This window comes from Ixodes scapularis, unplaced genomic scaffold (assembly GCF_016920785.2).
Source record: "Ixodes scapularis isolate PalLabHiFi unplaced genomic scaffold, ASM1692078v2 PGA_scaffold3__209_contigs__length_174095766, whole genome shotgun sequence".
Classification (NCBI taxonomy): domain Eukaryota; kingdom Metazoa; phylum Arthropoda; class Arachnida; order Ixodida; family Ixodidae; genus Ixodes; species Ixodes scapularis.
Window position 1 is genome coordinate 18,854,151 of NW_024609868.1, and position 27,948 is coordinate 18,882,098.

Here is a 27,948-nt window from a genome sequence, read left to right on the forward strand (position 1 = left end):
TATGTTTTAATCGGCGGGTCTATTAGGCATGCAAATAAGTTCCCTTTGATGAGTGTCACATCATGTTTCATTGTTTTAACTCGACCTTTATTTACAGCCCTAGCTCTCCCCGCCATCACCAGGGGGCTGCAGGGACAACATGGTGTTAAAGCCCCGTCATGTTTCAAAAGTAGCACAAGGTGCGTCGAGGCACGTGCAACGTGCAGCCCTTAGGAAGATCATAACGGCACAGTGCAGCACTAAGCTAGATTTCAGACGCCATATTCTTCCCAGAAGTGGCACGCGGCACGTGTCTTCAGCATTTCCATAACAATGAATGGTGCCACTTTTCCCAGGATAGAGGGGCTTTACATAGTGTTATTGAAGTTTTCGTCACCTAGAGAGAAGAAACTGTTGGCTCATTCGATTTACCTACACCAGCCTGCACCAGTGCGAAAAATTGGCACAGTGCAGAAATGTGCTGCACTCGTAAATTGAATATGGTGGTGCGCACCAAGTGCAGCTGGTGCAGGCTAGTGGAATGCAGGAAGTGAAATTGACTGAACAAGTTTTGGCATGATCATGCGCAGATAGGAGACAAAGAGTTTCTTGATAAGGGGCCACAGTTTTCGCTTTCAGGCTCTGTATGGGGGCTCGCCTTGTCTTCTCGACTATCGTCGAGACACTTTCAAGCCTGTTGTAATTGGCAGGACACGCCTCCATTGTAAAACAATCTGCCCGAAAAGAGTTGTAGAATGGCCAAAAAGGCACAAATTGCAAAGGTATTGTCATTTAATTGTCTTGTTACGCTATTTTATATTGATAACCAGAAGTATAAAATATTTATTTAAAACAATTCAAGATTTGACAGAAAATGTCTGTTCTGCCAAACACAAGTAATTACAATCCAATTCAGTCTTGTGTGTGGAAGATGTTGCGCGTTTCCCACGTAGCTTCCTTCGCTTTCAAATGGCCAGTGGTAGTGATCGTGCGGAGTCTTCTCGGAAACTGCTAAAGGGTTTCGGGATCTGCATAGACGAGTGCATCGCTAACAATTTCACTGTAAACTCTGCAACTTCCACTGATAACCCCGATGCGTCACAGCACGCGAATATGTTTCCGGCATTCCCGCTATAAAATCGCATAAATAGCATTTAAAAGCATACCTGGAATATGCCAGAAGCTAGAAATTTCGTATAGCAGACAAAAACGTTCCGGCACAGTGATGTAAAAATTAAAGCAATATAGTGTGTGGTTTCCATCTGGCGTATAATTGGACCTGGTGGCTTGTGGTTTTGGCGCTCGGTCCATCTTAAGGTGAGGGCGGCCTTTAAGTCCAAATGCAGCCGACACACGAGGTAATGGGACCGGTCAATCAGCGTCGGAAGCGCAACTCGCTAGGCCTTTTCTGTTCAATTGGTTCAGCGATGATAGAACACTTACAGAAGCATTGAGGAACACCATGATGGTGCGCTTTTAACGCTGTTCGATTAGTCCCATCAGCTCGTAGCGCCGGCTGCATCTGGACTTAAAAGGAAGTACAAGCGTGGGACTCGATGGCATAAGCAATCACGCCGCCCGACGTAGAGTCTGAAAAAATTTCAAGTTTCCTCCGTTCTTCGCATAGAGCCAAAGACGCTGTACCATCAACGGCAGAATAATTTTAAATGTTTCTTAACCTTACGCAAATGTCGGGAGACATTATGCGCAGCATGTTTGCCAAGTTTTAGAAAGCTCATAAATAAACACCCAGCGAAGCTCAAAACACGCTGTACATCGAGTCTCCAGATTTTATCTATGAAATTAAAATATACATTTAAATTATCTGCACAAGTTTTTTTTTTTTTTTTTTTTTTCTTTTTTTAATCAAGGCAGTTTAAAGTATGACAGCATTGGTGCATACTAAAAGTCCAATGAAGGGTCAAACCCTCGCGATTTGATCCATTAGGAGGAGTGGCTTTTCTTTTCTTGATATCCCGAATTTGAGACACAAGAAACAGCAGGGGACCATCAAACAAACAAGTTTCTACTGAATCAGCACTTTGCTCCAAGATTAAACGCATCATTAATCTGTACCACTCACTAATACTTGCGATTCGGGCACAGTCAACCTGCTCAGCACAAAAATAGTTTATTTGAAACCTTCGGGCTTATTTTACACAGAGTTGCAAGGACATACAGTGCTGTTGCTCTGGTTATCACAGGTAGGGACCAACACTTTGCGTACCGCAGCAACTAGATTTCGAGTAGTTTGATGCAATGCGCATTTCCAGATTATAATTGCTTAATAAGAAGCCCACTGTTCCTACAATGAATACTCAAAAAATCATGGGGTTTAAACACTAATGAAAAAGGTGAACACCAGACCAGAGTGAAGAGCCAAGTTTGACGTAGGTTTGTGAAAGGTTTCTTTTATCTCATATCTTTCTCCTGAGAAGCGCAACCAGTATAGTGCACTTTTAGGCAATTCAAATATTGCTGTGTACATAAGCCGGCATCGATGTGTGCTGCTGTAAAGGTAGAATATGTACAAATAAACTCGGCCTTGTCATAAATAAACACGAACAGAGCCCATTCACACACTGTACAATATTTGTTGCTAAAAGCATTGAGGAGGCGCTGTGAAGAGAGCAATAGATGCTCGAAACCATCTGGGATGGCAGGCACCCGTCACAACTATTTTTCTTGCTTCCGCAACAATCTTTTTTTTTTCCTTTTCTTTTTTAAGCATTACAAAAATTATATTTTTAATGGCACCATCTGTGCATGTGCCTCAAGTGAAGGTTGGCACATTTTTTTTTTTTTTTTTTTCTTTTGCTGGCAAGCAGAGGGTTTCGCACAGCAATCTCTAGAAAGAGCAACCGAAGACCCACTCGAAAACGAGCACAGGAAAAAAGCGACAGTGTCTTAGGCAGTCAACAAACAAACAATGTGAACTTTATGCAACATATCGTCCCCCCCACAGTTCGTTCTCAAAATTACATTTGTACAAGCATAAAAAAAAAAAAAAGCACATTGGTTCGATTAAAAACACTATGTACACTGAAACTGGAGTTCACGTATGTTGCTAAAAAGTGGAAGGCCAAACGAAAAAAGCGAAATAATGGGCAATTCAAAGGGTTACGGGCTTTCAAAGCCAACGTTCCTGCACGAAAGTGGAGTGTTCACACAGTTTTTTCTCTACCCGGTTTCCTATATGACTGTCTCCAAAGCAACACACTGACACCAGCAGAGCAGCGGCAGCACGAGTCCCGTCCGTCACTGTGGTCGTCGCCGTAGGAGCCGCACCATACTTCCTCTTCGATGAGCCGCAAGAGCGCACAGTTCCGCTTCTTTGCACTTTCACACCATAGTCGATTCGCACACCCTGTGGTCTTGTCTAAGCTGCGGGGGTTGGTAGTAATTGGATGAAAGCAACAATGCACCAGTTAGAGAAGTGTTCCCTTTGGAGATTTATATGAAACATCGAATGAAGAAACAAAGACCCAAGGATTGTTCTCCAATGCTTTAGTCTCATCATTTGCTGCTCAAATCAATGATGTCACAGGGTGTAATTATGTAGTACTTCGATACCCCTGTCGCATAGTAAAATTCAATGTTATTCTTGTCGAACAACATTATCCAATTGGCCAATCCGTGTGTGCCACACCTAATGCAGCACAGTGCATGTGCATTGCCCGGAGTCGGGAACGTAAGTTGATTTGCCGACCTCTTATAGTAATTAGTTGGAAAACGCATTAAATTTTGCCATGTGGCGGAAATATTGAAGTGCTACAAAATTACGCCCCCCAACATTGTTCATTCGAGAGGCAAACGACGAGAGCAAAGCGATCTAGTCAGTTAGTTTCAGGCTACCAAAGAGGCAGGCATTTTAAAGTTGCCTCGCAACGCCGAAGAGTTAAGGGAGGGGGAAGGCAAACAGAAAATTGGTCAAGCAATTCAGGAGGTTGCGAATGTCCGAGGTCACAATTCTAATGCATCTTTGTTTCCATCCATATGTTTTAGGTGCATTTTTTGCTTTCCAGTCTCGTTGCCGGTCGTACGTGCATTAATCTCTTGTAGGTTATGCTTCGCTTCGTGAGCAGCCTGTACTGCAAGAGGCTCGTGCCACAACAAGCGGAGGGTCCAGACGGATCGCAGGATCACTTCCAAGTTTATGAAGCATTGCATACACTAAAGGTGCTCAAACAGTAAAATCCTAGTTTCACTTACAGCATGCACTTCCAAAGCTGCATCCACAGTTCCGCGTGTAGGCCGACGGGGAGCATAAAATTTCATGTGCCCACACACACTTGCAAGCAGACCTTCCTCGTCAAGTGTGTGTTTGGAAAGAAGCACCAGTCAAGTAAGAGCTAGGGACTAGCTCTTACTTGGCTGGTGCCAGTATGGCTGCAAGTTCCGATCTCGCGCTTGGTACACATTATGCACGCCGCCGCCGAATGACTTTGGGTGTGTACACCAAGCGTGCACATTCTGATCCTCACCGTGCAGGTGGCGCTAGGATATCCGAGTGCGTGGCAGCCACCGCCGGGGCCAAGGCAGCGGCCACTCGTACTGGCGCGGCACTACAGCACCCACATTCTTCTCGAAGTAGCTGAAGATAAAAAACCACCAGGCACGTGCCAGGTAGTTGTTTTGCGACGGGTTCTGGAGAAGAGACACAGAGAAACACGCACAGTCATTCCTGGGTTGAAGCAGCGAGTTTATACGAGTTGGTGGCCATACACAATCCAAATCGATAATGCTGCACCATCGCCACAACCACTGAAATCATGTTCATCTCACTACTAGCAGGTTACCGTGAACGATTGTCTTGAGATCCGTGTAACTTCACCGGCAAAAGCCAATGCATAATCATATAAAAAAAAAGAAAAAAAAAAAAGATTGAGACAAGCGAAAAAGAAAAAGTAGAGACAACACAACATCTCAAATGTAGCAACGTTGTTGTGTTTGTCCTCTTCACTTTGTTTTCCGTAGCCTTCAGAATTTTTCGGCATTGACTCGATATATTTTATTGGCTGTACCGTAATGTCCCGAGAGAGAGCCCACCTAAAATCGAAAGCAAATTGGGTGAAAATAAAAGTTGAAAAACTGCTAGGTTTTAGATTCTGTGACCTGCGAAACTTGCGATTGCAGGGAGGGACGATGAACGAAAGACTACTGTCTTTCCCAGTCGGCAATGTTTGCTTATCTCCCGACTTGGCCAAGGAACACCATTTCTGCCAAGGTCACCACTGGCCAAGGCCCTGCAATTACGAGAATTGGGCCATCTACTGGCGTCTTTGAAAAATAGCAGATCGTGACGAAAATAGGGGGCAGGTTATCTTTTAGGGCGGGGCATCTCTTGGGACATGACGGTAGATGTCCAATCACCGCAATTGGAACTCTAAAGTTACATTTCAAAAACCACCTGGTCACTTTGGACTGTAATTAACACCTACCCGCTGTTTTCGGTCGGGAAATAAGACCCTTTTCAAAATTTCAAAACGATGCATAGATTATGTGCGGCCACCATTAGTTGGTCATGCACTGTGAGCACGCATTGGACACGAGTGCTTCGTTAGCATTCGAAGTGTACTTGCATTGAAACGCATTCCACACGAGTGCTGCTTCAGTGTTCGGCGCGAACTTGGAACCAATCAAGTAGGCTTCACGCCGGAAGCAATGCGACTAACTAACGGGGGCTGTGCATAATCTACGCATCATTTCAGAATTTCAAAAAGGCTCTATTGCAGTTCACACTTCCCTCTTTTCGGGAGAGAGCTTTCAACCACACGCGATGAAGATCGGCAAGAGCCGAGGCATCTGCACTCTTGGCTGGGCGACGCCTCCGAGTTTTCACATCGATTACCACAAATCGACGAGGGGCACAGAAAGGACATGAACGCTTCATCGGCGTTTGGCTGGGACGTGTGTTCGACCGGCAAGAACACAGGCCCCAGTCTGACGCCAAAACGGCACTCGCATCCAAGCTGTCCACGCGCTAGCATCCCGTAGGAGACATGTATATCTAGCAGTATGGCCTAGGTGGTGTTGGTTGAACCATGGCCTCCGAGATCCCGAAACGTGCGAACGCTTCTCCGGCCGTCAAATTAGTGCGGAGAGGGCGTAATCGGAAAAAGGGAAGGAGGCGGCGTCTCTCTGCGGAAAGGCGCTCCCAACCCAGTCATCGACAGCATGGCGCGAAGCAGAAGATTTAAAAAAAAAAGTCTTGTTACGTCGAGTTTCTGCAACTTCTACTTCCAAACTTTTGTGTATCATGGTATAACAGTGAAACGCTGCTCTGGGGACATAGATAGACAAGTTGTGATGCTTATTTAATTTGATATATTCATCTGGACATGCTGCAGCTAGCGCTACAAGTGCACCTTTTGATATATTTGACTGCAATCCACAAAACGTATAAAACTAAAAAAAAAAAAAAAAGCTCTGTAAATAAAAAATTCAGATTTCCCTAAAAAAGGATAATCATGCTGCAATTTTTTTTTGTTTTTCACGTTGTTTGGAGTAGCTTGTTGATTCTGAGCACGAGGTTTGTTAACCTAGTGAAGTATGTGTTGTCCTTCTTTTAAAATTTTTAATATTTATTACGCAATTTTTGTGGGATCGTATTGCGGTGTTTGCTTCTACTAGAAGTACCTTTAAGCGGAGTCACACTGCTTATACATTATACAAAAGACAGTCTGCAGATATCAGTTACCACGATATCCGTGGTTCAAATGCCGCACGTCAAGTGTCTTCTTGAACTCGTTGCCGTGCGGCATTCAAAGCTCAAATCTTGCGGTGACTCGCTTTTGAACCTATTTGCAGACTGTCTTTTGTATGCATGTATAAACAGAGTGACCCCGGCTTTGGGGAAGAACCTATGGCGGTGAGATACGAGCACCTCACAATGATTCCGCTATTTTTTATTTTTTTTTATTTTATAAACTTCGTTATAATTGTAGGTACTGATTTTTTAGTCAGGCCACCGTATCCCGTTATGCACTTTGTGATTTAACTTAATTGATATGCAAACAAACAATGGGATCTAAAAAAAAAGTACTCTGGTTTATTTATAAATTCCAACCTTGTTCCTACCTTGTTTATTCTGTATTCCAACCTGGTATATATTTACAGATTCCAAGCCTTCAATTTTTAGGTTAGATGCGAAGTACTTTGCGATGCAATGGCTTCAAGCAGTTTCTTTTGATATGCTACCCTGTCTGTCATAGTCATGCCTATGTTGACCAGGAATGGCCATACAAACTTCTCAATTAAAATCCTAGAATTTTTTGTCTCATGGTCATCTCTTGTAGCGCAAATAAAACTCCAAAAAATTTTAGCTTCGTACAAAAAATATATATATATATTTCCCCGAGTAGAAAGAACCATGCTCTACCTTTTTTTTTTTTCTTTTTTTTTTTATTCGGTGAGCTCGAGTTAACCCAAGATGAAGCACGACGACGCGGCTGACACCACCCACCCGCGATGCCTGCGACTAGAGGTCTGCACGGGCCGATGTTTAGCAGCCCGGCCCAGCCCGGCCCATTGTCTATTGGGTCCTGACTTGCTTGCGGCCCGCTATCCATTTCCGACAGCCAGTCCGGTCCGGACCAAAGCTAATTTTCACGGACCAGCTGCGCTTTATTTTAGCCAAGTATGAATAGCTCACAAATTGCGCAGCATGGCAGCACGCTTGCCACTGCTACATAAAAGTTCATTACAATACCCAATAGAATTTTTTTTTTGCTGCTATTATTAGTTGGGTTAAACTTCAGGCGTAGGCAGCTTGTTAAGAAAAACTACCCCGATCTTCCTTTTCTGCGACCAGACCCGCGCGGAAAGGACGAAAAAAACAAAAATGACAAGCAGCAGTAAACAAAACCACCTGCCACAGTTGAAAAGGAAGGGAAACGTCGCGACGGGTTTGGACAAAAGACGGACAAAGTTCTAAATTAACCACTCTCGCTGCGCACAATCGTAAAAAAAGAGAAAAAAAGAAAACAATGTTGCTGTCTTTTGCAGTGCTCTGCGAGAAATTGTTCAGGAAAAGTACCCCTCAGGGGAACCTCCTTACCCATATTGGGGATGCAAGCAGTCATACATACAGATGGTTTACGCCGGCGAGGGTGCGCATTGTGTAGGCGCGGGTGTATGCTTGTTGGTAATGGGAAGCGATTGTATGATGGCAGCGACGCTGGGAATGAAGAGCAAAGCCGCGCCGCTAGTCCTCTGGAAGAGCATTTGCTGCACACGCCCGAACCGACAAAAACATACACACACACACATGCGTCAGCATCTGTTTACCCCCCACTGTGGTTCCTCTTCCAACCCCCAGCACGCTTCCAAAGAACATGCCGCAAAAAAAAAACAACTAATGGTTGGCTTGGCCCGCTTTGGCCGCCCTTGTGGACTTGAATGCAAGGCCCGCAGTGTGGCCTGTACCTGCGCAGATCTTTACCTGCAACGCTGACGGCTCACCCCACTGTTATGACTGGGCAGACATCGCCCCCTCGCGGCGAATGACGGAGTTAGCGCGATTACACTCCTACTGCTGGGGAGAAACTCGAATGGGACGACCGGAGAAGCCTTCGCGCGCGCGCTTTGGGATCTCTGAGGCTATGGTTGAACTGTTGGCTGGGGAGGGGGGGGGAGGAAGGGGTCCGACCTTGAGAGATTGGTTGTTGGCGAGTGTGTGGTAGACCCAGAAGAGCCTTGTCGTGACATAGTAGCCAATCACCACGTCCACGGTGTAGTGGCCCCGCGAGAGCAGCACCATGAGAATTCCGACACAGCTCAGTGTCAGGTAGGTGATGTGCACCACCTTGCACCGCTGTGGTGAATCTGCATGCAACAGAGTCGGAACGTTGGGACACTTTGGGCTGAAGAATGGAGGCGGAACCTTGGTTTGCGTTTATAAACATTAACCAAAAATGTGTATCTGAACGGTGTGGCCATGGTTACGCCTCATTCAATAAAAAAAGATAAAGACAAATCGAAAACTAGAGATTGCAGTTATGTGGGCCCTTTCTGTATGAATGTGAACAAACATTCGACTATTTTCCCCAACAGGAGGAACATACTAGCCACACTTCCCAAACATGTATGCCAGAAATGCTAAATACATAATTCCAAGTTGGAAAAGGAAACAAAAAAAAAGGAGATCTAGAGACTCCTCGAGCTACAGCATTCAAGGACACTGAAGGTTACTTGTGACGTTACAAAGTCTGAGACCTAGTTACTTGGAAGAAAAAAGAAAGACCTATTCCAAGGCTGTAAAAGCTACATCACCATTGTATTAGCATTTATCACTGGGTTTTAGAGGTCTACTAGTAGTAGGAGCTAAAATGGGCATCCGCAGTATTTGATTTAGGTAGTTCCCACATACAAAATGTAACTCCACCACCAAAGCTATTGGCTGACTGCATTGAACAGCATGATGCACACAGGATGTTTAAAAAACATATACAAAGGAAAAAAAAAAAGTTGTGTTTACAGATACATTTACAACGCGAAATATATTTGTAATTAACACCCACGGGAGCCCACGGAAAAGTGGCAACAAACAAGCAGTCACATGACTGGACACTGGTCGCATGGTGCTTGCACTCTTTGGAGAGCTTCCTATAGACCTTTTTCGCAAGGGCGCCGCCATCTTAAATTGTCGTCACTTCCAGTATGGGCGAAAACATTGTTTTGCCGTCGTTACGCCAATGGAAGGCATTTAGGACATAAACGTAACTGTCACACATTCTCGTTTTGCCTCCCCTCTAATTTTTTACTATTTGCATGTTGAAACGAATATTTTTTCGTCGCCCATACCGGATATGCCTACTTGGCGGTCGGGACGAGAGTAAGCGGAAAAGGTCTATGGGCTCTAAAAGTTACTTATTAATCTTCGCTCTTTTGTTGCACTTGTTTTTTTAACAAAATATCTTGATGCTTGAGAAACAACAAGTATAAGAAAACCATCACTTCCATTTCGACTCGTACAATAACAAACAAAAGCTTTGCAATTTTCTGTTTGAAGGGGTGTGATAGCACATGTTTTAGTTTCTAACATGTCGGTTCCCCCAAAGCGACGCCGCCGCTCGACGAAGGGCTGCAGTCCTCGTGATCGTCGAGCAGCGGTGTCGCCTCGGGGGAACTGACATGTTAGAAACTAAAACATGCGACATCGCACCCCTTCGAACAGAAAATGACAAAACTTTTGTTTGTTGTCCTATAAAAGTAAAAACAGAAGTGACGATTTTCTTATACTTGTTTCTCAAACATAAAAATATTTTGTCAAAAAAATAAGTGCAACAAAAAAAAAAAAGATTAATAAGTAACTTTTAGAGTCCATAGAAAGCTCCCCAAAGAGTGCAAGCACCACGTGACGAGTGGCCAGTCACGTGACTGCTAGTTGCCACTTCCCAACGGGCCCCCGCGGGCGCCAAGAACAAATTTAAACAAAAAACAAAAACAATAAAGCTCTGAAGGAATTATTTTTTCATTATAAATTTATTTTATGACATTTTTTTCTCCTCTAGGGTGTTTAAAAAAAATATATATTTTGTCCTTTGCATTTTTTTTAGCACTTTCAGATTTATAGCAGTACACTTTCATTTCCAAGGTCAACGAGCAGAGAGGCGTCCACATGGTGAGACTTACATTCTCTGACCACGAGGTAGGCCAGGGTTAAAATGACTGTGTGCCCGCTGTAGATGTAGTCTCCACAGAAGGTGTGCTGGCCGTTTATGGACAGCCCGAACCCACTCAGCAGTTGCGCGACCCTCTTCAGTATCAGCAGCGGATTTGTGGTGTTGGCCTGAAAAAGGCGAACGAGCACAGCACCCTGAGCATGCAGCCACGGTAAGCTCTTACTGCATGAGATGGCCAAGATTAACATAGCCTTTTATGACATGTCGACTAGACCTCCCGAAATCGCACAAGAGCTCTAACTGCCTGATACAGTTAGCATAAGTTGGAAAGGGGAGCTCCTGGAAGCCTCGAAGTTGCAGCTAAAATTTTGCCAAGAGATTTACCAAACTTCTTCGGGAACATCAGCTGTCATGCTGAGGTCCTCAAAAGGTTCATTCTCAAGTTCTCAGTAACACCTTCAGGTATTTTCAGTATTTGTTTAGAGACATAAACATGATGTCAACACCCTCCTAATGGGCTGGCATCAAGCACCAAATCTTGCCATCAAAGTTGATGCTGCAAGTATGCATACTTCAATTCATTAAGTATGTAGTAGAAGTACTAAAACAGCCTCACAAATATATTTTAAAAAAAACAGTAAGCGACTATGTTTTAGCTACCACAAAATACAGAACATGCACCCATGTTTCACAAGCTCCTACCACCTATTTTTTGGAAATTTGAAATGGATAAGGCAGTTTACGTGCCCACCCCAGAAATATTCTGAGCTAACCTAGGTACTCCTCCATGTCAACTCCTACTCAGAGAATCCGGTGCAAGTTTTATGAGCGGCGTGTCATTGCAAAACAAAGCCGGAAGTCAGAGGTACAGCGCAAAGCAGGTTCGACGAGAGCAGTGCAGCCGTTTTAAAAATTAAAAGTTTTCACCAGAACCCTGCACTGCTCCTATACCGTTGGTTCGATCAAACAAGCGCCTACCCTATCATGTGTCCCTCTGCTTTTCTGTTCTTTGACCTGACAACCCCACCAATCTTTATTTTCTCTCAATTATCTTCTACCTTTGCACGAGCGCTTGATCAATATTTTATGGTAACTGCACTGCACTCTGTACACAATCCGGTTAAAAAATTAAAAAGTGAAAATAGGACTTACTTTTGGAGAACAGTAATAGGTTGTACTAGCAACTGGAACTTGAGTGACAAACATTGTAATACTCCTCATAAAGTATAAAAGGCCCATGATGAGAAAGACACGCTGCAGAATAATCCACCTGCGGAGAAACAATGGGAAAGTGCACGTCAGCATGTATGACATAAGTTACAGGCCCTTGGGAGGGAGACTAAAACCTTTGATCCCTGGACAACATTGCAGCCTGCATATGCATATAGTGATATAGCATGCATCATTTTCATCCTTTTTTTGTGGTATTAGCTATTGGACAACAATGCAGCCTCTATACTGCATAGAGCCATATAGCACGCATCATTTTCATTCTCTTTTCCTGGTCTCTAAATAGGAAATAGTTTCAATATCCAAATGAACAAACTATACTGATTGCATGGGAAAGGAGGTTACAAAGCCGCCAAAAGACAAAGATTTTGCGGGGTTGAAAATCAAGTTCCTGGTCTCCTCATTACCAGTGAGTTAATGTAGTGGTGAGCACACCTCACAGATAATGAGAATAGCCAGGGTTCGATTCCCGGCACTGAAAAATGTCGTCTTTCGGCGTCTTTGCAATCTTTATCCAAATCGACCAGTACGGTTTGACTATTTCGCTATACGGTGTGTGCACCTTGAAAATTCTTGAACTAATACACTGTTAAAACAAAGTGAAAGAATCAAAGATACTTAGAATTTACAAACAGTCCAAGCACTAAGTTTCTTTTATAAAGATCCTCCAAATTCACACATGCATCACAATAATGCTCATGACTGACTGAAATTCAAAGGCATTTCGACTTTCATATAGTAACACAAGATTCGGCAATTTTATGAAACAATATTACTAGGTAACCTAAAATAACTTTAAGAAAGGAAATTAAAAGAAGGCAAAGACAGCTGGCAGAACCCCCCAAATCACTTAAAAAAGTAATATTTGGTAGAATATCCATTATATGAAGCTTTGTTATTTTATGCCATTGTTACGGCAACTACTGGGGAACTCCACTGTAGGATTTCCAGTGAATTTCGGGCCACTTTTCTGTTGGTATAAGCTAGCAATTACTGCCCAATATACACAAGCATAGATCACTCTAAATCCACCAACAGAATTCACTATTAGTTATCATGCACTGCCTTGAAAACTTTTTGTTTTTTCATTTTGTCTGTATATGAATAACCTAGGACCACTAAATGTTCCAAAAGTTCCTCAGTCCATGGAATGTGTTTGTTATGAAGATAAAGTTTTCTGCCAAGCAGGTGTCAACCATGTCACTGTTCACATTGCCAAGGATGATATTTCGTCTGGCGGTTTATACTCATTTAGAAACCTAAAGGAGGTTGAGAGCACAAGGTCATAGCATGCTAAATGAGTTTAATATTTTAAATGGCAGTAGAACCAAAACATTTTCTTAAGTGCCTTGCTCTTGCACCTTTCTCAACTCTGAAACAGCTGCCAGAGCTGTGCACGCCTGTATTTTTGTTTCCACGAAGTTAAACGGAGCATTAGGTGCACCCCTACGAGAACACACCGGCTGCAGAATTTTCTTGCAGAGCTCCTAGCTTAAAGGCCCGTTCACACTCTTGCAACCGAGTACGACTGAGAGAGACGAGATCTCTTAAAACTTCTTAAATGTTTTTAGAATGAGGGAACACACTGGCGTCATCTGTGCGGTGACCCTGGAACTGCATTTCACGAGAGCAAAGGTTTTGCGGGATTTCCGAGGTCAAATGTGCGTAATACCCATAGAAAGGCTCGTTTATAACATTGACAAAAGTTTTTCGAGCCAAAAAAAGAAAAGATAATGCGTGAGAAATAAAAAAAAAATATGCCGGACCGCCGAGTGTACACTACTTCCCAATAGATGGCGCCAGTGTGTTCTCTGGTTTAAGAAGTTTTAAGGAACACAGGTTTAAGAGGTTGCAAGAATGTGAACGGGCCTTTAGGTTGAACTTATAGCTTCTGCTAATGCACTGATCACACAGAGCACCCAAGCTGGTCGGCACACTTTGGAATAAATTGTTGCCAAATTTCTTTGCGGCTATGTTTTGTGACAGAATATATTACAAATCCTTAGAAGTATCGCAACTCTACAAATACATTGCAAGCAATAATATGCCTTTAGACATATATTACAAATATATGCTACAAATACTTGCTTACAAATACGTTTCAAATATTACAAAAGGTCCTTACAAATATATTGCTTACAAATATGTTACCAATACTACAATGTTTAAAAATATATATTAGTGTAAGTCACAAGCGAGACTCCTTGTAAAAGCTGGGACGAATCAATTAACAGACATCTCAATGGTCAATCTTGGCATTATAGTCAAGGAGGAAGAATGTTTGCAAACCTTTGCACAAACAACAAATTTTCAAGCTTTCAAACAGCGTCTAAACATGTTTTCACACCCGAGAAATATTCCTCGTCCTTCAAGCAGGTAAACTTCAACATCAGGGCCTGGATCGGGTCTTTTATAATGAATGACACGCAAATTGACTCCAGCCTGCCCCTGCCAAAACGAAAAAAAGAAGCCCCTCAATGGATATGTAACCAAACGCTGGCCTACGGTGGCGGGTTTGAATCTCGGCCGAGGTGCCCGCAATCTGACTGAGGCTAATTGCATAGAAGGCACCGCATGACTGAGCTCTCAGTTGCATGTCAAAAGGTCCCTGGGCAGTCAAAATTGATCCTCAGTCCTCCGCTGGGGCGAGCTAGATGCTTTTCGTCGGTTTGGCACGTAAAACTCCCAAATTTGACTGATTTGCCGAGAAGATACCTGTAGCGGTGGATGAGCAGCAGCAGCAGAGTGGACCAGATGCACACGATGATTATGACCTCGGACACGTCGAGCGCCCAGTCTAGCGGCGGAAAGAGGTCGAAGAAGACGTCCGGCAGCGGCGGGTACTTGGTCCGGTCCGGGATGCGCTCGTGCACCATGGCCAGGCAGGTGAGGTTCAGGATGAGGTTGCCGGACAGGAAGCTGAAGGCCACCAGGGTCTTAAACTTCTCCTGCACGATGCGCGGCTCGCTGCGCTCGGGCGCCGCCAGCTCGATGCTGATCACCGCGTCGCTGCCCAGCAGGTCGCCGTTCTTGTCGCGCCTGTTCAGGGCCTTGCGGTAGCCGTCGTGCAGCGGGCTGGCGCAGTCGCCGCCGCCCTGCTCGGGGGGCCACGAGCTGCCCGGGGCGCCGGCCACGCCGTTGCACAGCAGCGGCTGCCCCTCAGCGCCCGTCGAGGACAGCGTCGTCTCCATGACCTGTACCATCATCGGGGCCTAGCTCCGGGTCGGGGCGCTGCTGGTCATCGCAGCCGCTGCGCCGGCTCGTGCCCCTCCTGCAAGGCGGACATGACGGGCTCACTAAGATCTCATGGAGTTTCAAGGTGAAAATAATTAAATACGGCTCGGGGGGAAGAGAGCTTCCGGACAAAACAATTTCGAAACTGCCGCGGCTTGCCCGTCGACGCTTCAATAACAAGCTTCCGTGAGAGGACTCGAAAGCTAGGCGTCGTAGCACAACGTCGGCTGTTGTTCAAAGCTTGATGAGAAACTTGAAAGAAGCCTCAAGTCGCGGACGACGCCTCGTTGAAAATATTCCCCGAACAAGCTAAGTCAGGACACACTGGGTGCCTGGACTTCGGGGGGACGAGCCCCTTTTCAAGTCCTTCCAAACCAGCTTCGACCACATTCGCGTTTTGTTTGCACCGACTGAACAGCAGAATCGTGACGCTCGCGTCAATACACAGACAAGGCAACGAGGAGACACAAACCATAGCGTAAACATGTCCACTGCCTCGAAGACCGCTGAGCCGGATTATCCATCGCGGTAGTAGTAAATCAGGCGGGTAGAGAAAGCGACACGACGGCAGTGGGAGCACTGTTTAGCAAGTCGCGGAACACTAGAGACAGCAGACGACGAACGAAAGGGCCAACAACACCGGACGAAGGCCCTTCAGACGGGAGGGGACTCGAGATTAGATTCCGTCCAGCTGTCTGTACTTTTTTTGTTTTGTGTCTTTTCTTCCTCAATCTCGGGCGAGTTTGTCGACGTCATACACGTCAGCTCTACCGCGTCATCGCAGTTTCGTCAAGAAAAGCGGTTGGTTATCAGCGACGCAACAGAAGCCCGATCTGGTACGCCGCCGGGCATATGTCACTGACAATTAGATCATCCTGCAGATAAAGGTCGCATCGCTTCGAATCAGACAGCCCGCTCGCTCGCTGCGTCGAGCCGCAACGACACTGCCTACAATAACCACACACACACGCACGAACAAGTCGCAAGCACGCAGTTCGTTGACCCAGGACATTCCGGCCGTGATACCTTTTTCGTGCGGTTGACATCAGAGGCGACGGAAGCCGCCGAGCTCCGCGGTCGCGAAGAACGCGGGGGCGTCGATGGTAGGGCCAGATCTTGTTTACGAGTAGCCAAGGTCTACCACGCACGCTTGCGACAGGCAAAGCGCGGAGCCTGGGCGCCAACGCGAGCGGCCATGCTTGAACGTTCAGCTCCACAAGGAGCGTTCAAGCATTCTTGTCGACTTCGTGTCTGAAGACGAAACTCGACAGACGCCACCACTGGCGCGGCAGGCCATGTGCGAAGCTGACCATATACGAGTACTTCGTTCTTTTCGCTTCTGGACTATGTTTCTGTTTCACTGAAGAAAATGACAACCTAGCCATGCTCATAGAAAAAATCGTAAGGGTGCAGGCGAGCTGGTGAATATTAACCATGTTGAATTAACCTGAGACTGGGGTGGAGAAGAAACATCAAAACGTAGAAGGGACAGAAAATAGACAGAACGACGTCTCATGAGACGTCGTCCTGTCTATTTTCTGTCCCTTGTACGTTTTGAAGTTTCTTCTCATGAGGCGTCGTCCTGTCTATTTTCTGTCCCTTCTACGTTTTGATGTTTCTTCTCATGAGGCGTGGTCCTGTCTATTTTCTGTCCCTTCTACGTTTTGATGTTTCTTCTCCACCCCAGTCTCAGGTTAATTCAACATGGTTAATAGCCATGTTCATTTGACTTTCTGTCAGAACAAATAGAGGCTCAAATAATGGGCGTCCGTCCCCGCCATTCTACGATGTGGACGGACAAGCAGTTTTGATGACAGCGGACCAATTCTAGGGAATGGCAGCAAAAGCCGGCGATCGCTTGTTCGCGCCAAGTCCCGCTTCAAACGGGGCAACTTCTCCCAGCAGCTTGACATCGCAACACCAGCAACACGGGCCGCCCGCGACGCCGCGTTCACACGCAGCAGCCGAATAGCTACGATTTGCCATCATCATCATGAAATTTTATTTTTCTTGCACTATTTAGACACACCGTTACGCGCTATAAACGTGTTTTTATACATTTAAATGGCGTTGATAATATTAACTCATCTTTCTGAAACGGTTTATTCCTAAAACGCGATTCATTTCAAACCAGAACCAACTCTTTAGTTGTCATCATCACCGCCACGGGGTGTCACGTGAAAATATCGCGTCCCTTATTGGCTGCTACCGCTTCAAACGACTTGTCCGACTCGCTCGTCCGTTTCGAGCTGGACGCGATCCGAGCCAGTATCAAGGAAAAACTAGCGAACAAGTCTCCAGCAGCACCGTAACTGTGTATACCCGAGCGCTCTCTGGTTTCGAGGAAGCGCTAAGGCACGAGTTGCCACTTGTTTCCACTGCGATACCGCTTTGTCTGGGTTGGACCACGTGACGTCAAAAACAAATAAACATATAAAAATAACTTAGTGCAGGCGAGCTCTGGTGTGCGTTGAACATGACGGTAAACCCCGATACTGCAATAAAACAATAAACAAGAAAAAAAAAGTTATCTGTTTTACTTTTGTCTGAGGGTTCATTGTCATGCTCAACAATAAACATGACTGCCATTCAGCCGGACTTTTTTCTTTTGTCAATTCATGATGATGATGATGATGAACTGACGAAAGAAAAAAAAGTCCGGCAGAATGGCAATGATGATGATGATGATGATGAACTGACGAAAGAAAAAAAAGTCCGACTGAATGGCAATCATGTTTATTGTTGAGCATGACGATAAACCCTCAAACTTAATACATGATGGATTAAGCCTTGAGGGCCCTTACGGGTATTACACAAGGGTTTAGAGGAGCGAAAAATTGTTAGATAAAGGCATATCAAAACAAATTGCTTGGCGTATGCAACATCGATCCTCCCAATTGAGGATAAACTGCGGTTGTCAGTCTTGAACCGATACGACTTGATCCCTTCGAATGGAAACGTAAAATATATTTTGTACGCTACTGCAGTTATTATAAAGGAAGTATTGAATGGGGTACGCGAATGACTCCCGAGATATGTAAATCAGGGGCCCGTGGGGACAAGGTATGAAGGAAATACTACTATCGAACTCAAGTCATAAAAAGCTGGATTCCTCAGCAGCTAATCAACTATACTTAGGTCGCTGTGGGAGCGAGGGAAACTCGGCTACCGCAGTTAGGCGGCGCGAGGTTTTGCAATCAGCGAAATAAACACGACAAAAAAAAAAAAAACAAAAAAAAAAAAACAAAAAAAAAAAAACCTAATCGCACTTTATCACATACCGATTACAAAGATGTCACCACAGAGCAAAACCGATCGTTAAAGATGCGCGCCGACAGAACGATTGAACCTGATTAAACAGTAGCGTGATGCTCAACTTCCCCGAAGAAGCGCGGACAACGATGACACAAGATAAGGAAACGTTGCCAACCGACGTTTTCACGTTGCTGCCCCCTTTCCTGCGGACCCTTTTCGGTGGCCGGGATAGCACGCGCGCCGATAAGCAACAACGAGCACCGGACGAACTGCGAATTCCTCCGTGCGTTCCATCTTATCTGTCAGCTTATCGGCGTCGTCCACGCAAACAAAATATTAGTAACTCCGACACGAGAGGCCTGCCGCTGTGAGTTATCGAGGCGTCTACGTGGCGTGGCGCGTGTAGCAGCGACAGCTCTGTAGACCCGTAATCTGCGCGCGATGCTCTTCACCATTTGCGTGTCGGTTGTTTTCGCGGCCACAGAACATATCTTGCCAAGTCGACATTCGACGCCCACCCAATTGCCGTTAAAAAAAAAAAAAAAAAAAAAAAAAGTCCAAAGACATTCCAGATACATTACGACGACCAATGAACCATTTGAAAAAGAAAATATTATTCCTGTTGTATACAACAGTATCGTACCCCTGTGGAAAGTCACGTGCAATTTGTCGGAAGGTTGGAACCATTGCACAATGGCGGAACAACTGACACCGCGGAGCGCGCAAGTCTCGTTAGATCAGATGGCGACGAAATTAGCATTCATATATGCTTCGTTTCACCATACGTTGGATCGTAGCCAACGCTAGGAGCCGATGAGCCAACCAAATAGCGCCGAAAGCGCAACGACACCGCGTTCATCAAGTGACGTTGCGGTTTTAGTCGATTTGTGTGCGTATTTTGTGTCCGCCACTGTGCAGAGCTACAAAAATCACATTTATCATTCCCATTGAGGATTACCTTTTTGAGCGCAGTTTTTACAAAAGAAGCCTTCTTCCCACTCAGCTCGATCAGCGCGCAGAGAGAAAAGGGAACAAATCCGTATATTGCTCGACCATATCCAAACCAAAGGAAGTACGTGGTCGAGCAGTTTTAGGGGCGAAGCTCCTTAAGGGGTATCCACACGAAGGAGAACTCCGCGGACGGATGTCGTGACGTCATCAACCCATTAAACTCCGTCCCCGGCTCCGCCGCGTGCACCTGCGGAGCTCTCATGCTAAAAGTACGAGGCCTCCGCGCCTCCGCCACGGAGGAGAACGGCGGCGCGAGGCCGCGAGGCGTCAAAAAGAGATGACGTATGTCTCACGTGATGCGCGCTCCGCGGAGGAAAGGGGCGGATTTCTCCTTCGTGTGGATACCCCTTTAAGGTATCCACACGAAGGAGAAATCCGCCCCTTTCCTCCGCGGAGCGCGCATCACGTGAGACATACGTCATCCCTTTTTGACGCCTCGCGGCGCGTTCTCCTCCGTGGCGGAGGCGCGGAGGCTTTGTGCTGACAGCACGAAAGCTCCGCAAGTGCACGCGGCGGAGCCGGGGACGGAGTTTCCCGGGATGTTGACGTCACGACATCCGTCCGCGGAGTTCTCCTTCGTGTGGATACCAACTCCGCGGACGGATGTCGTGACGTCAACATCCCGGGAAACTCCGTCCCCGGCTCCGCCGCGTGCACTTGCGGAGCTTTCGTGCTGTCAGCACAAAGCCTCCGCGCCTCCGCCACGGAGGAGAACGCGCCGCGAGGCGTCAAAAAGGGATGACGTATGTCTCACGTGATGCGCGATCCGCGGAGGAAAGTGGCGGATTTCTCCTTCGTGTGGATACCCCTTTTAAGGGGTATCCACACGAAGGAGAAATCCGCTCCTTTCCTCCGCGGAGCGCGCACCACGTGAGACATACGTCATCCCTTTTTGACGCCTCGCGGCGTCGTTCTCCCGTTCTCCTCCGTGGCGGAGGCGCGGAGGCTTCGTGCTGTCAGCACGAAAGCTCCGCAGGTGCACGTGGCGGAGCCGGGGACGGAGTTTCCCGGGTTGTTGACGTCACGACATCCGTCCGCGGAGTTCTCCTTCGTGTGGATACCCCTTTAGGGGCTAGCCATGTCCGTATGTCCGTCCGCCGTCCGGCTTGCCCCTGCTCGTGAGCTCACGAGCAGGAGCTCACGAGCTCTTGTTCGTAAGTTCAGCAGCGAGAGCAAGAAAAAAAAAATAAAAAAAAAAAAATAACGGGCTCTGAGATGCCATCCCATCTGTCTTCTTAAAAAAAAGAAAAAGAAGAAAACCACACATTTTTCTACTGACATGAATGAAAACGGCACCATCAGCACTACCTATGACCAAAATTAGTATCAAGAAAAAAAGAAAAAAAAAAAAGAGTAGGGGGTTCTGAGTTGCCATCCCATCTGTCTTCTTAAAAAAAGAAAAAGAAGAAAACCACACATTCTCCCACTGACATGAATGAAAACGGCACCATCAGCACTACTAGAGCCACTAAATGAGCTGCGCTTAGAGTATCGGCACTCCGTTCCCCGACATTGTTGTGGGCGCCGCCATTTTGGGGCTTGTGCAGAGCAGACGCAACTGCCGATCGTCTTAATTCAGAAGTGCGACTTCCTCAGCATTATATTCGGTGCTAGGAAGCCCTTGTAATATTGATTTGCTCTGTCGCGAACTGTTTAAACATTTGTGGAGGACGGAAAAGCGTTTCCAGTGATTTCAGATAGAGCTCCAGATAACTGGCAGCCATGATTTTAAGCCACAATATGGCCAAGTGTCATTACTCTGAAGCGTAGCTTATTTAGTGGCACTAAGCACTACCTATGACCAAAATCAGTATCATCAGCACCACCCGAGCTTCGCCCTAATCAACATCATTCACCACGTGGAGATGCGGTAATTTTTCTTTTTTCATATCTATGAAAAATGTCGGTCATGTTGCCACATGTCATGCACTGATTCCCAACAATATTACTGTGTGCGTGAAACACACACACACACACACACACACACACACACACACACACACACACACACACACACACAAGCACGCGCGCGCACACACGCACACACACATACACACACAGCGAGATACTGATTTTGCTACCCGTTTTTCTTCCCTTCTAATATCGACGGGAGGTGGCCATACAGTTCCGGCCCCCTTTTTTTTTTCTTCTATTTTCTGCCTCCAAGGTATGATACAAAAAAAGACCTCCCAGTTGCGGCGTACAAAAACTCTTCAAACGAGAAACCCCCCCCCCCCCCCCCAAACGAGAAACCCCCCTTCAAACGAGAACCCCCCCCCCCCCCAAAAAAAAAAAAATAAAAATAAAAATAAAAGAAAGCTATCAAAGCTGAGTTCATGAGCATGCACAGTGATGTGATTGGTCGGAATCATTTCGGAACACCTTTTGGAGCAGTCAAAAGTGCATTTTGGCGCAGTAAAAGGAACTTTTAAGCCTACGCACGCATTTCGTTTTCCCTCATACCAGTACGAATAATATGTGAAAATTCACGTGTTGGGCTGTTAAACTGAAAGAGAGTGTCTACGTTGTTTTCCCACTTCTGTGCAACCTTTTGTTAGCATCAACTGCACGACAGATTTGAACTCCTCGAACGCAGAACAAGCTGCTTAGTTGTGTGAAGAAGCTCCCAACACGGCAAGAAGATGCTGATTGATGAGGGACAGTATGAACTGCAGTGCATAGTTATTATCGAGAAACAATGAACGGTAAAGCAAATAGTATATTACAATGAAATAATCTTTAATGGAAAAATTTAGAGCATCTAAAATTGAGATGTTGTAACAAAGCCTCTGTATTAGCTTATGAACGTGAATAACATTTTATATACAGATTTCAGAACAACAAAAGTCGGCATGTGAATAATAGATATGCCTTCTTAAAAACAATATCTACGAGCTTGTTGTTCCCAAACTTCTATCCACCGCTCCAGCTAATTTAGTTGACATAAAAAACAAACCTAAAGAGCAGTCCATGCAAATATTTGAGCAATACTCGTATCCTTGCTAAATCTCAAATTTAAAAAAAAAAGTGAAAGCCGTTTACAACTCCCTGTAACGCCGAATTAGAGCACAGCTCTTGAGGAGGAGGAGGGAAGGGTACTGAGGGGAGGGTCAAGTGACCTTGGGTGGGGGTCACGTGACGATGACGATGACGTCATCAGTAACGATGACGATGCGGATACCGATGACGTCATCAGTGACGTCATTGATGACGTCATCAGTGATGATGACAATGACGATGCCGGTGACGTCATCAGTGATGATGACGATGACGATGCGGATGCCGGTGACGTCATCAGTGACGTCACTGATGACGTCATCAGCGATGATGACGATGCGGATGGTGATGATGACGATGCGGATGCCGGTGACGTCATCAGTGACGTCACTGATGACGTCATCGGGGGTCACGTGACCCCGGGGGTCACGTGACCCCCTGACTTGGGGAGCCACGTGACTTTGGGTGTCACGTGACCTTGGGGGTCACGTGACCCTGGGGGAGGGGTCACGTGACCTTGGGATCACGTGACCCTTGGGGAGGGGTCACGTGACCTTGGGATGACCTTGGTTACGCCGACGCCGACGGCGACGCCGCTCAAGCCGGGAACGGGCCCCTAAGAGCTGCGCTCTAAAATCAGAATATTGCAGCCCATTCTATATATATATATAGAATACCTAAAGCAGAAATTGTGTCAAGTCCTGCTCTGGAAGGGTGCTTTCCTCTTGGCACACAGGTGCACTGTGGCGAAACAAGATACGCAAAGTCGTGATGTCCCTTTTGCGATTTTCGCTTGACTGCAATACACCAGTGCGCGGCGAGAAACACATTTAACAAAGCTAATTCTAACCTGACAGAACAGACCACGCGCATACGAGAAACATTGGGAAACTGTTTGATAAAGAAGAAATCAAATAGTATATTATTTGACGCGATAACCAAAAGTTATGAAAATTCGCGCAAGCCTGCCATACGAATCTGGCCGTGTAGCGAATCCCGAGGTATTATATTTTCAGTATCAATTAAATTGAATTGGCTTTTAGCGCAATGTTAGCGCAAATTCCTAAAATTCTGGCTAAATGTAGCAGGGTAAAGGGGTGTCCAAACAGGACACTACAAAACGCACGACTCCGACAAATCGTGAAAATTGAAGCGGACGCGCCCGCTTCAAGCCCGCTTCAATTTTCACGATCTGTCGGAGTCGTGCGTTTTGTAGTGTCCTGTTTGAACACCCTTTAAGCAGTTCGGCGCAGTTTGGCACAGAATTCAGACCACTGCATGCATGGTGAAATCAACAACCTGCAGCGCAGAAAGTGTTTTTTGTATTTTGTGCGGATATCGTCGTTGCCCCATCATTCGCGAATGCATCTTCCGCCCGTAGATCACGAATACTGGCTCTCGAGGTCCACGCGTGTGCTGCGAGAAAGAAAGCAAACGCAGAGCCGATATCGTGCGGTTCGGGAAAGTTTTATCCGGAGTTCAAAGACTACCCAAAATTACCGCTAACCTTTTTCTGCCGTTCGTGTAATTCCGCCTTCACCGTAACCCTCTAACCGCGGCATAATTACAAAAAAACAGAAGTAACGCACACGCTTACATGGGTGCGCATTACCTTACAGCCATTTTCCTACCTTCTGATGTGACGGCGAGTTCGAGTATACTTTAAGCCATTAATTATCGCGCGAAGATTCAGGAGCGTCCATTAACTGCCCTTAATGGTGCTCGTCCCCGGCCATTAAACAGATGAGCAATTTCACCCGGGGAAGCACATTATAAACCTAATTGCAAAAGGAGAAAGAAAATTAGAGCAAGGAAATGTTTTGTTACATGGTGGCACAGTGCCGCGAGCTAAATGCAACATAAAAACAAAACGAAAAGACGGTTGTGTGTGCTAGCCTAGTAATCGAGACTCCAGCAAAACGGACGGCACCTAGAGGGAAAACACTGAACTGGCCGGAAAAGGTCCTTTCACGATTCCTGCTCTTCTCTTGTGGCTTCCGTGATGACATGTCGGTGGTTAGTGCGATATAACAGTTGTTCCGGTGACTTTGTCGTAACTGTAGCATCAGACCCAGGTTGCTCTGAACGCAATCTACGTGACCGTATGAACCAGACATACCGCGTTCATCAACATTCATCAGCACCGTGGAAGTACAGTAGGCAGGTCGAATCAGCTCTTCCTCAAAGAAAGTCAAGCCTCTGTAAGCTTGTTTACGCAAACACATTGCCGCAGGTTCGAAACAAAAAGAGGGTCCAATGCGGAGGGCAAGTTCGTCTGCTTCTTGCGCAGGGGGTAGCGGTGACGTCAGAACGCCGAGCCCTGATTGGCTGATCACGACCCCCTATCCGCGCGTCGTCTGCTCCTTTGCAACGTCGTCTGCTCGCAACGTCGTCTGCGTCTGTCTCACCTTTCCTGCGACTTTTGAAAGTGCAGAGGCCAGATTCACGAAACGATCTTACGCCAAAAATGTGCGTAAGACAAAACGTACGAACAAATTCGTATTCACGAAACGAAATTATCGTAGGTTTTACGCAGGTTACGACGGAATCCTACGACAGCTTCGAAGCTGTCTTACGCACTTCTTACGATCAAATCAGCATGGCTGACAGCGTCGCTCAGTTACACGGTCGCGACGACCAACGGACATTTATTTTTGTACGTGCTCTTTTCACGCGTCCCGACTACAAGCAGCAAGAAAAAAAGTAAAAAGGACTTGAAATCAACCACGACGAACAAGCACGCTGGATCCACCAACACCCGGGAACTGCTCCAACGACCACGATTCCACTGACCCCAACCAAGCGAGCTCTGCAGATAGTCCTAGCAGGCACTCCGACTCAGCGAAACGGTGCTCCTACGGTCCTTGGCCAAGACCGTCTGCCCACGACCGGCTGGCGTGCTGAATGGAATATGCCCCCGCGGCCCTTGTGAACCCTTGTTAACCCTTCCCGTATTATACCTTGATCGCTGACTTCAATTTTAGATTAAGAGGTCAATCTCTTTCTCTTGTCATCTCCTTGTTTTCCGAGTCAGCGGTGACTCTCACCGGTGAAAAAGCGGTGAATTTCTGACAGACGCAGGAAAGGCAAAGCAGCCATCGCTTTGACTAGCAGACGTAAAGCAGACGACGTTAACTGCGCCAACCCGCCGACGCCGTTAAAGAGTGAGGAGTCTCGCCGCACACGAAACGAGGGAAAAAGTATTTGCGAGGAAACTTGCGGACACTAACCACCCTCACTATCGGTTCTTAGCAAACAAACTTCGGCGCCTCGGGAGTCGGGACACCTCGCCAGTGAGTCCTTTGACTTCCCTCCTTGATGCGCGTCTGCTAGTTGTTAGACAAAAACAATGTACCGCTCGAGTTACTTCGTCTGCCCTCTCTAAAAGGCGAAATCAAGCTCGCTCGTAAAGACCTGCACTTCCGACGTTGCAAAGGAGCAGACGACGCTCAGATAGGGGGTCGCGATCAACCAATCAGGGCTCGGCGTTCTGACGTCACCGCTACTTCCTTTATCATGCGCAGAAGACGAAAATGCACTTGCGAGGCGTATACGCTCGCTCGCTGATGCCCCAGCGTGGTGCGTTGAGCTGGCACATGGCACGGCACGCGTCCTGTTTTAGACCGCCATATTTGCCCGATAGCGGCGCAGCCCCGTAGGTCGCTGGAGTCGCGAATACCTCGTTTCACCTAATTCGCGACTCCAGCGACCTATAGGGGGCGCCACCACCAAACAAACATGGCGGCTGAGTCCAGGTCGCGGCGGCTCGGCCGGGCCGCCTGAACAGGTGGCGCGTTCAATTTAACAGATTTTCTTTTGTTTAATGCCCAATTTTATAGGTATTTGAACTGAGACGGTTAAGTGTAGCCGGTGCAGATAAACTTGCAAAGCATAGTTTTGTTTTGCCGGTGTTTTTTTGTTCTTTTCGTGTCAAACTTTCGCTTCGGAGATTTCGTTCAAAACCGAAACTATGGGCTCCGGAGAGACGGTAATATACTAATCAGTTTTGATCATCTAAGGAAAGCGGCGATGACTATAGAATTGTTCCACAGAGAGTAACTTTTCAGCTAACTCGCGTGCCTCGACCATGCGACTTATCTGTCTGCGAAATCGAGCTTTTGTGCGTATCCGCGTTTACGAAACACCTCCAGTTGTCTGCTCGGCCAACAACACAGGCTGCAGGAAAATTACGAAAATTAAGCAACCGCTTCTTGAGCCAAGGACAATGTTAACCCGCCGGCGCCCCACTAAGCAGCTGATACTCGTATTTCAATTCAGGTTTTAGTGGCAATCGAGAAGTCATTTTGACGAGCGGGTTATGTATTATATTATGTACTATGTCCCATTAAAGCAATATTAGTATATCCTTCGGGTTGAAATATGAGCTTAGTTGACTAGCTATTAGGTGAGCTGCTGAATAAAAGTATATTTGACAGACGGAGACATACTACTTAAACTTAGCCAAATAGTTCTATAGCCGGTAGCACGGAGACAAACTGAAGAGAGTCTTCATTGAAGATCCGCGCAGAACCTCTCTGCATTGAACTTTGCTTCGAATCCTGAAAGGAGAAAATTAGTATTTTTTTGTGGCCGGTCAACCTGACCAATGTAGACGTATATTGCTGCTGGCTTCGACGTCCTCGTAGTATGAATATTGGAGGCGCGATAGGTCAAAATGCCGTGACAACATCTAACGTTGCGAGACTTGTCTCCCACCTTTTGAAAACAGATAATTTCCCTCATTCATCATTTGCAGCGAGCAAGTTTTCCTGAATCAAGGAATTGTGAAATCAGCCCAACTCCTTCAGTGTGGTCCAGAGGCTTTTTCGGCGAAAAGCAGCCACGATGAATAGCCAACGCACCGACCGGCGTGGGTGGCTCAAACTTGAAGCTAACCGAACACAACCAAACTCAACGAAAGCAGCTATCGGACCTTCCCATTTGCTTGACTGCAACATTGATGTTCCCTCCAGTATCAGTTACCAAGCAGTCGTCACTTTGAATGTGATTCGAGAAAGACAAGAAATCAAAAAGTTTTTCCGTGATTCCTCCCCATCCAAGAAATCGAAAGCACGCGACCGTGTGCTGTGGAGTGAACGGGCTTTCAAAGACGTAATAGAAGAAAACAATGTACTGAGGCTTCACCACACTAATGATCAATCAGGCAAACTTAAGAAATATTCGGACCTTCGTCAAATTACATTGTTCGCCACCGCGCCGACAACACGTCTCCGCGAAAGCCACCAGAGACGCGGAGGGGCGCGGAGCGACCTGGACCGGCTGGTTCCCGGTTTTCCCGCTTGGCGGCGTCCGTTTTGCTGGAGTCGCGAATAGCGCGTTTTAGAAGACCGTGTTTTCCCCTACGCTAAGCCTTTCGCTACCCGGAACTCTACAGCCGAGGCCATCTGTCGTCTGCAGACGCAGTGGCGGTTTCTTCGTAGCGGAGGGTTAGCGGAGGGGGAAACGCGGTCTACTAAAACACCCTAATGAGCTGTACTAGAGACACGTGAAAGGATGGGAACGGCACGGAGGAGTTTCAGTTGTCCTGTCTCCAGCGCGAGCTTCTTCGACAACGCTTGGGTGTCTCGTACATCCCGAGCGCGCGTGCTGACGTTCG

General features: G+C 46.5%; 1 protein-coding gene across 3 annotated transcripts in view; it reads right to left on the reverse strand.

Moving 5' to 3' along the window:
* Positions 1 to 2,093: 2,093 nt before the first annotated feature.
* Positions 2,094 to 27,948, reverse strand: part of LOC8041314 (phosphatidylcholine:ceramide cholinephosphotransferase 2) — a 100,132-nt gene continuing 74,277 nt past the window's right edge. For 2 of the 3 annotated variants that reach the window (XM_029980765.3, XM_042292322.1), the window contains exons 2-7: positions 14,550 to 15,105; positions 11,757 to 11,874; positions 10,615 to 10,771; positions 8,630 to 8,805; positions 4,464 to 4,626; positions 2,094 to 3,363 (exon numbers count right to left, since the gene is read on the reverse strand). In XM_029980765.3, the coding sequence (XP_029836625.1) occupies positions 4,477 to 4,626; positions 8,630 to 8,805; positions 10,615 to 10,771; positions 11,757 to 11,874; positions 14,550 to 15,040 (1,092 nt within the window). In that variant the 5' untranslated portion in view covers positions 15,041 to 15,105 and the 3' untranslated portion in view covers positions 2,094 to 3,363; positions 4,464 to 4,476. Of the gene's footprint in view, positions 3,364 to 4,463; positions 4,627 to 8,629; positions 8,806 to 10,614; positions 10,772 to 11,756; positions 11,875 to 14,549; positions 15,106 to 15,540; positions 15,791 to 27,948 lie in introns of those variants that run through there. The other variant, XM_029980767.4, reaches the window with a different exon arrangement.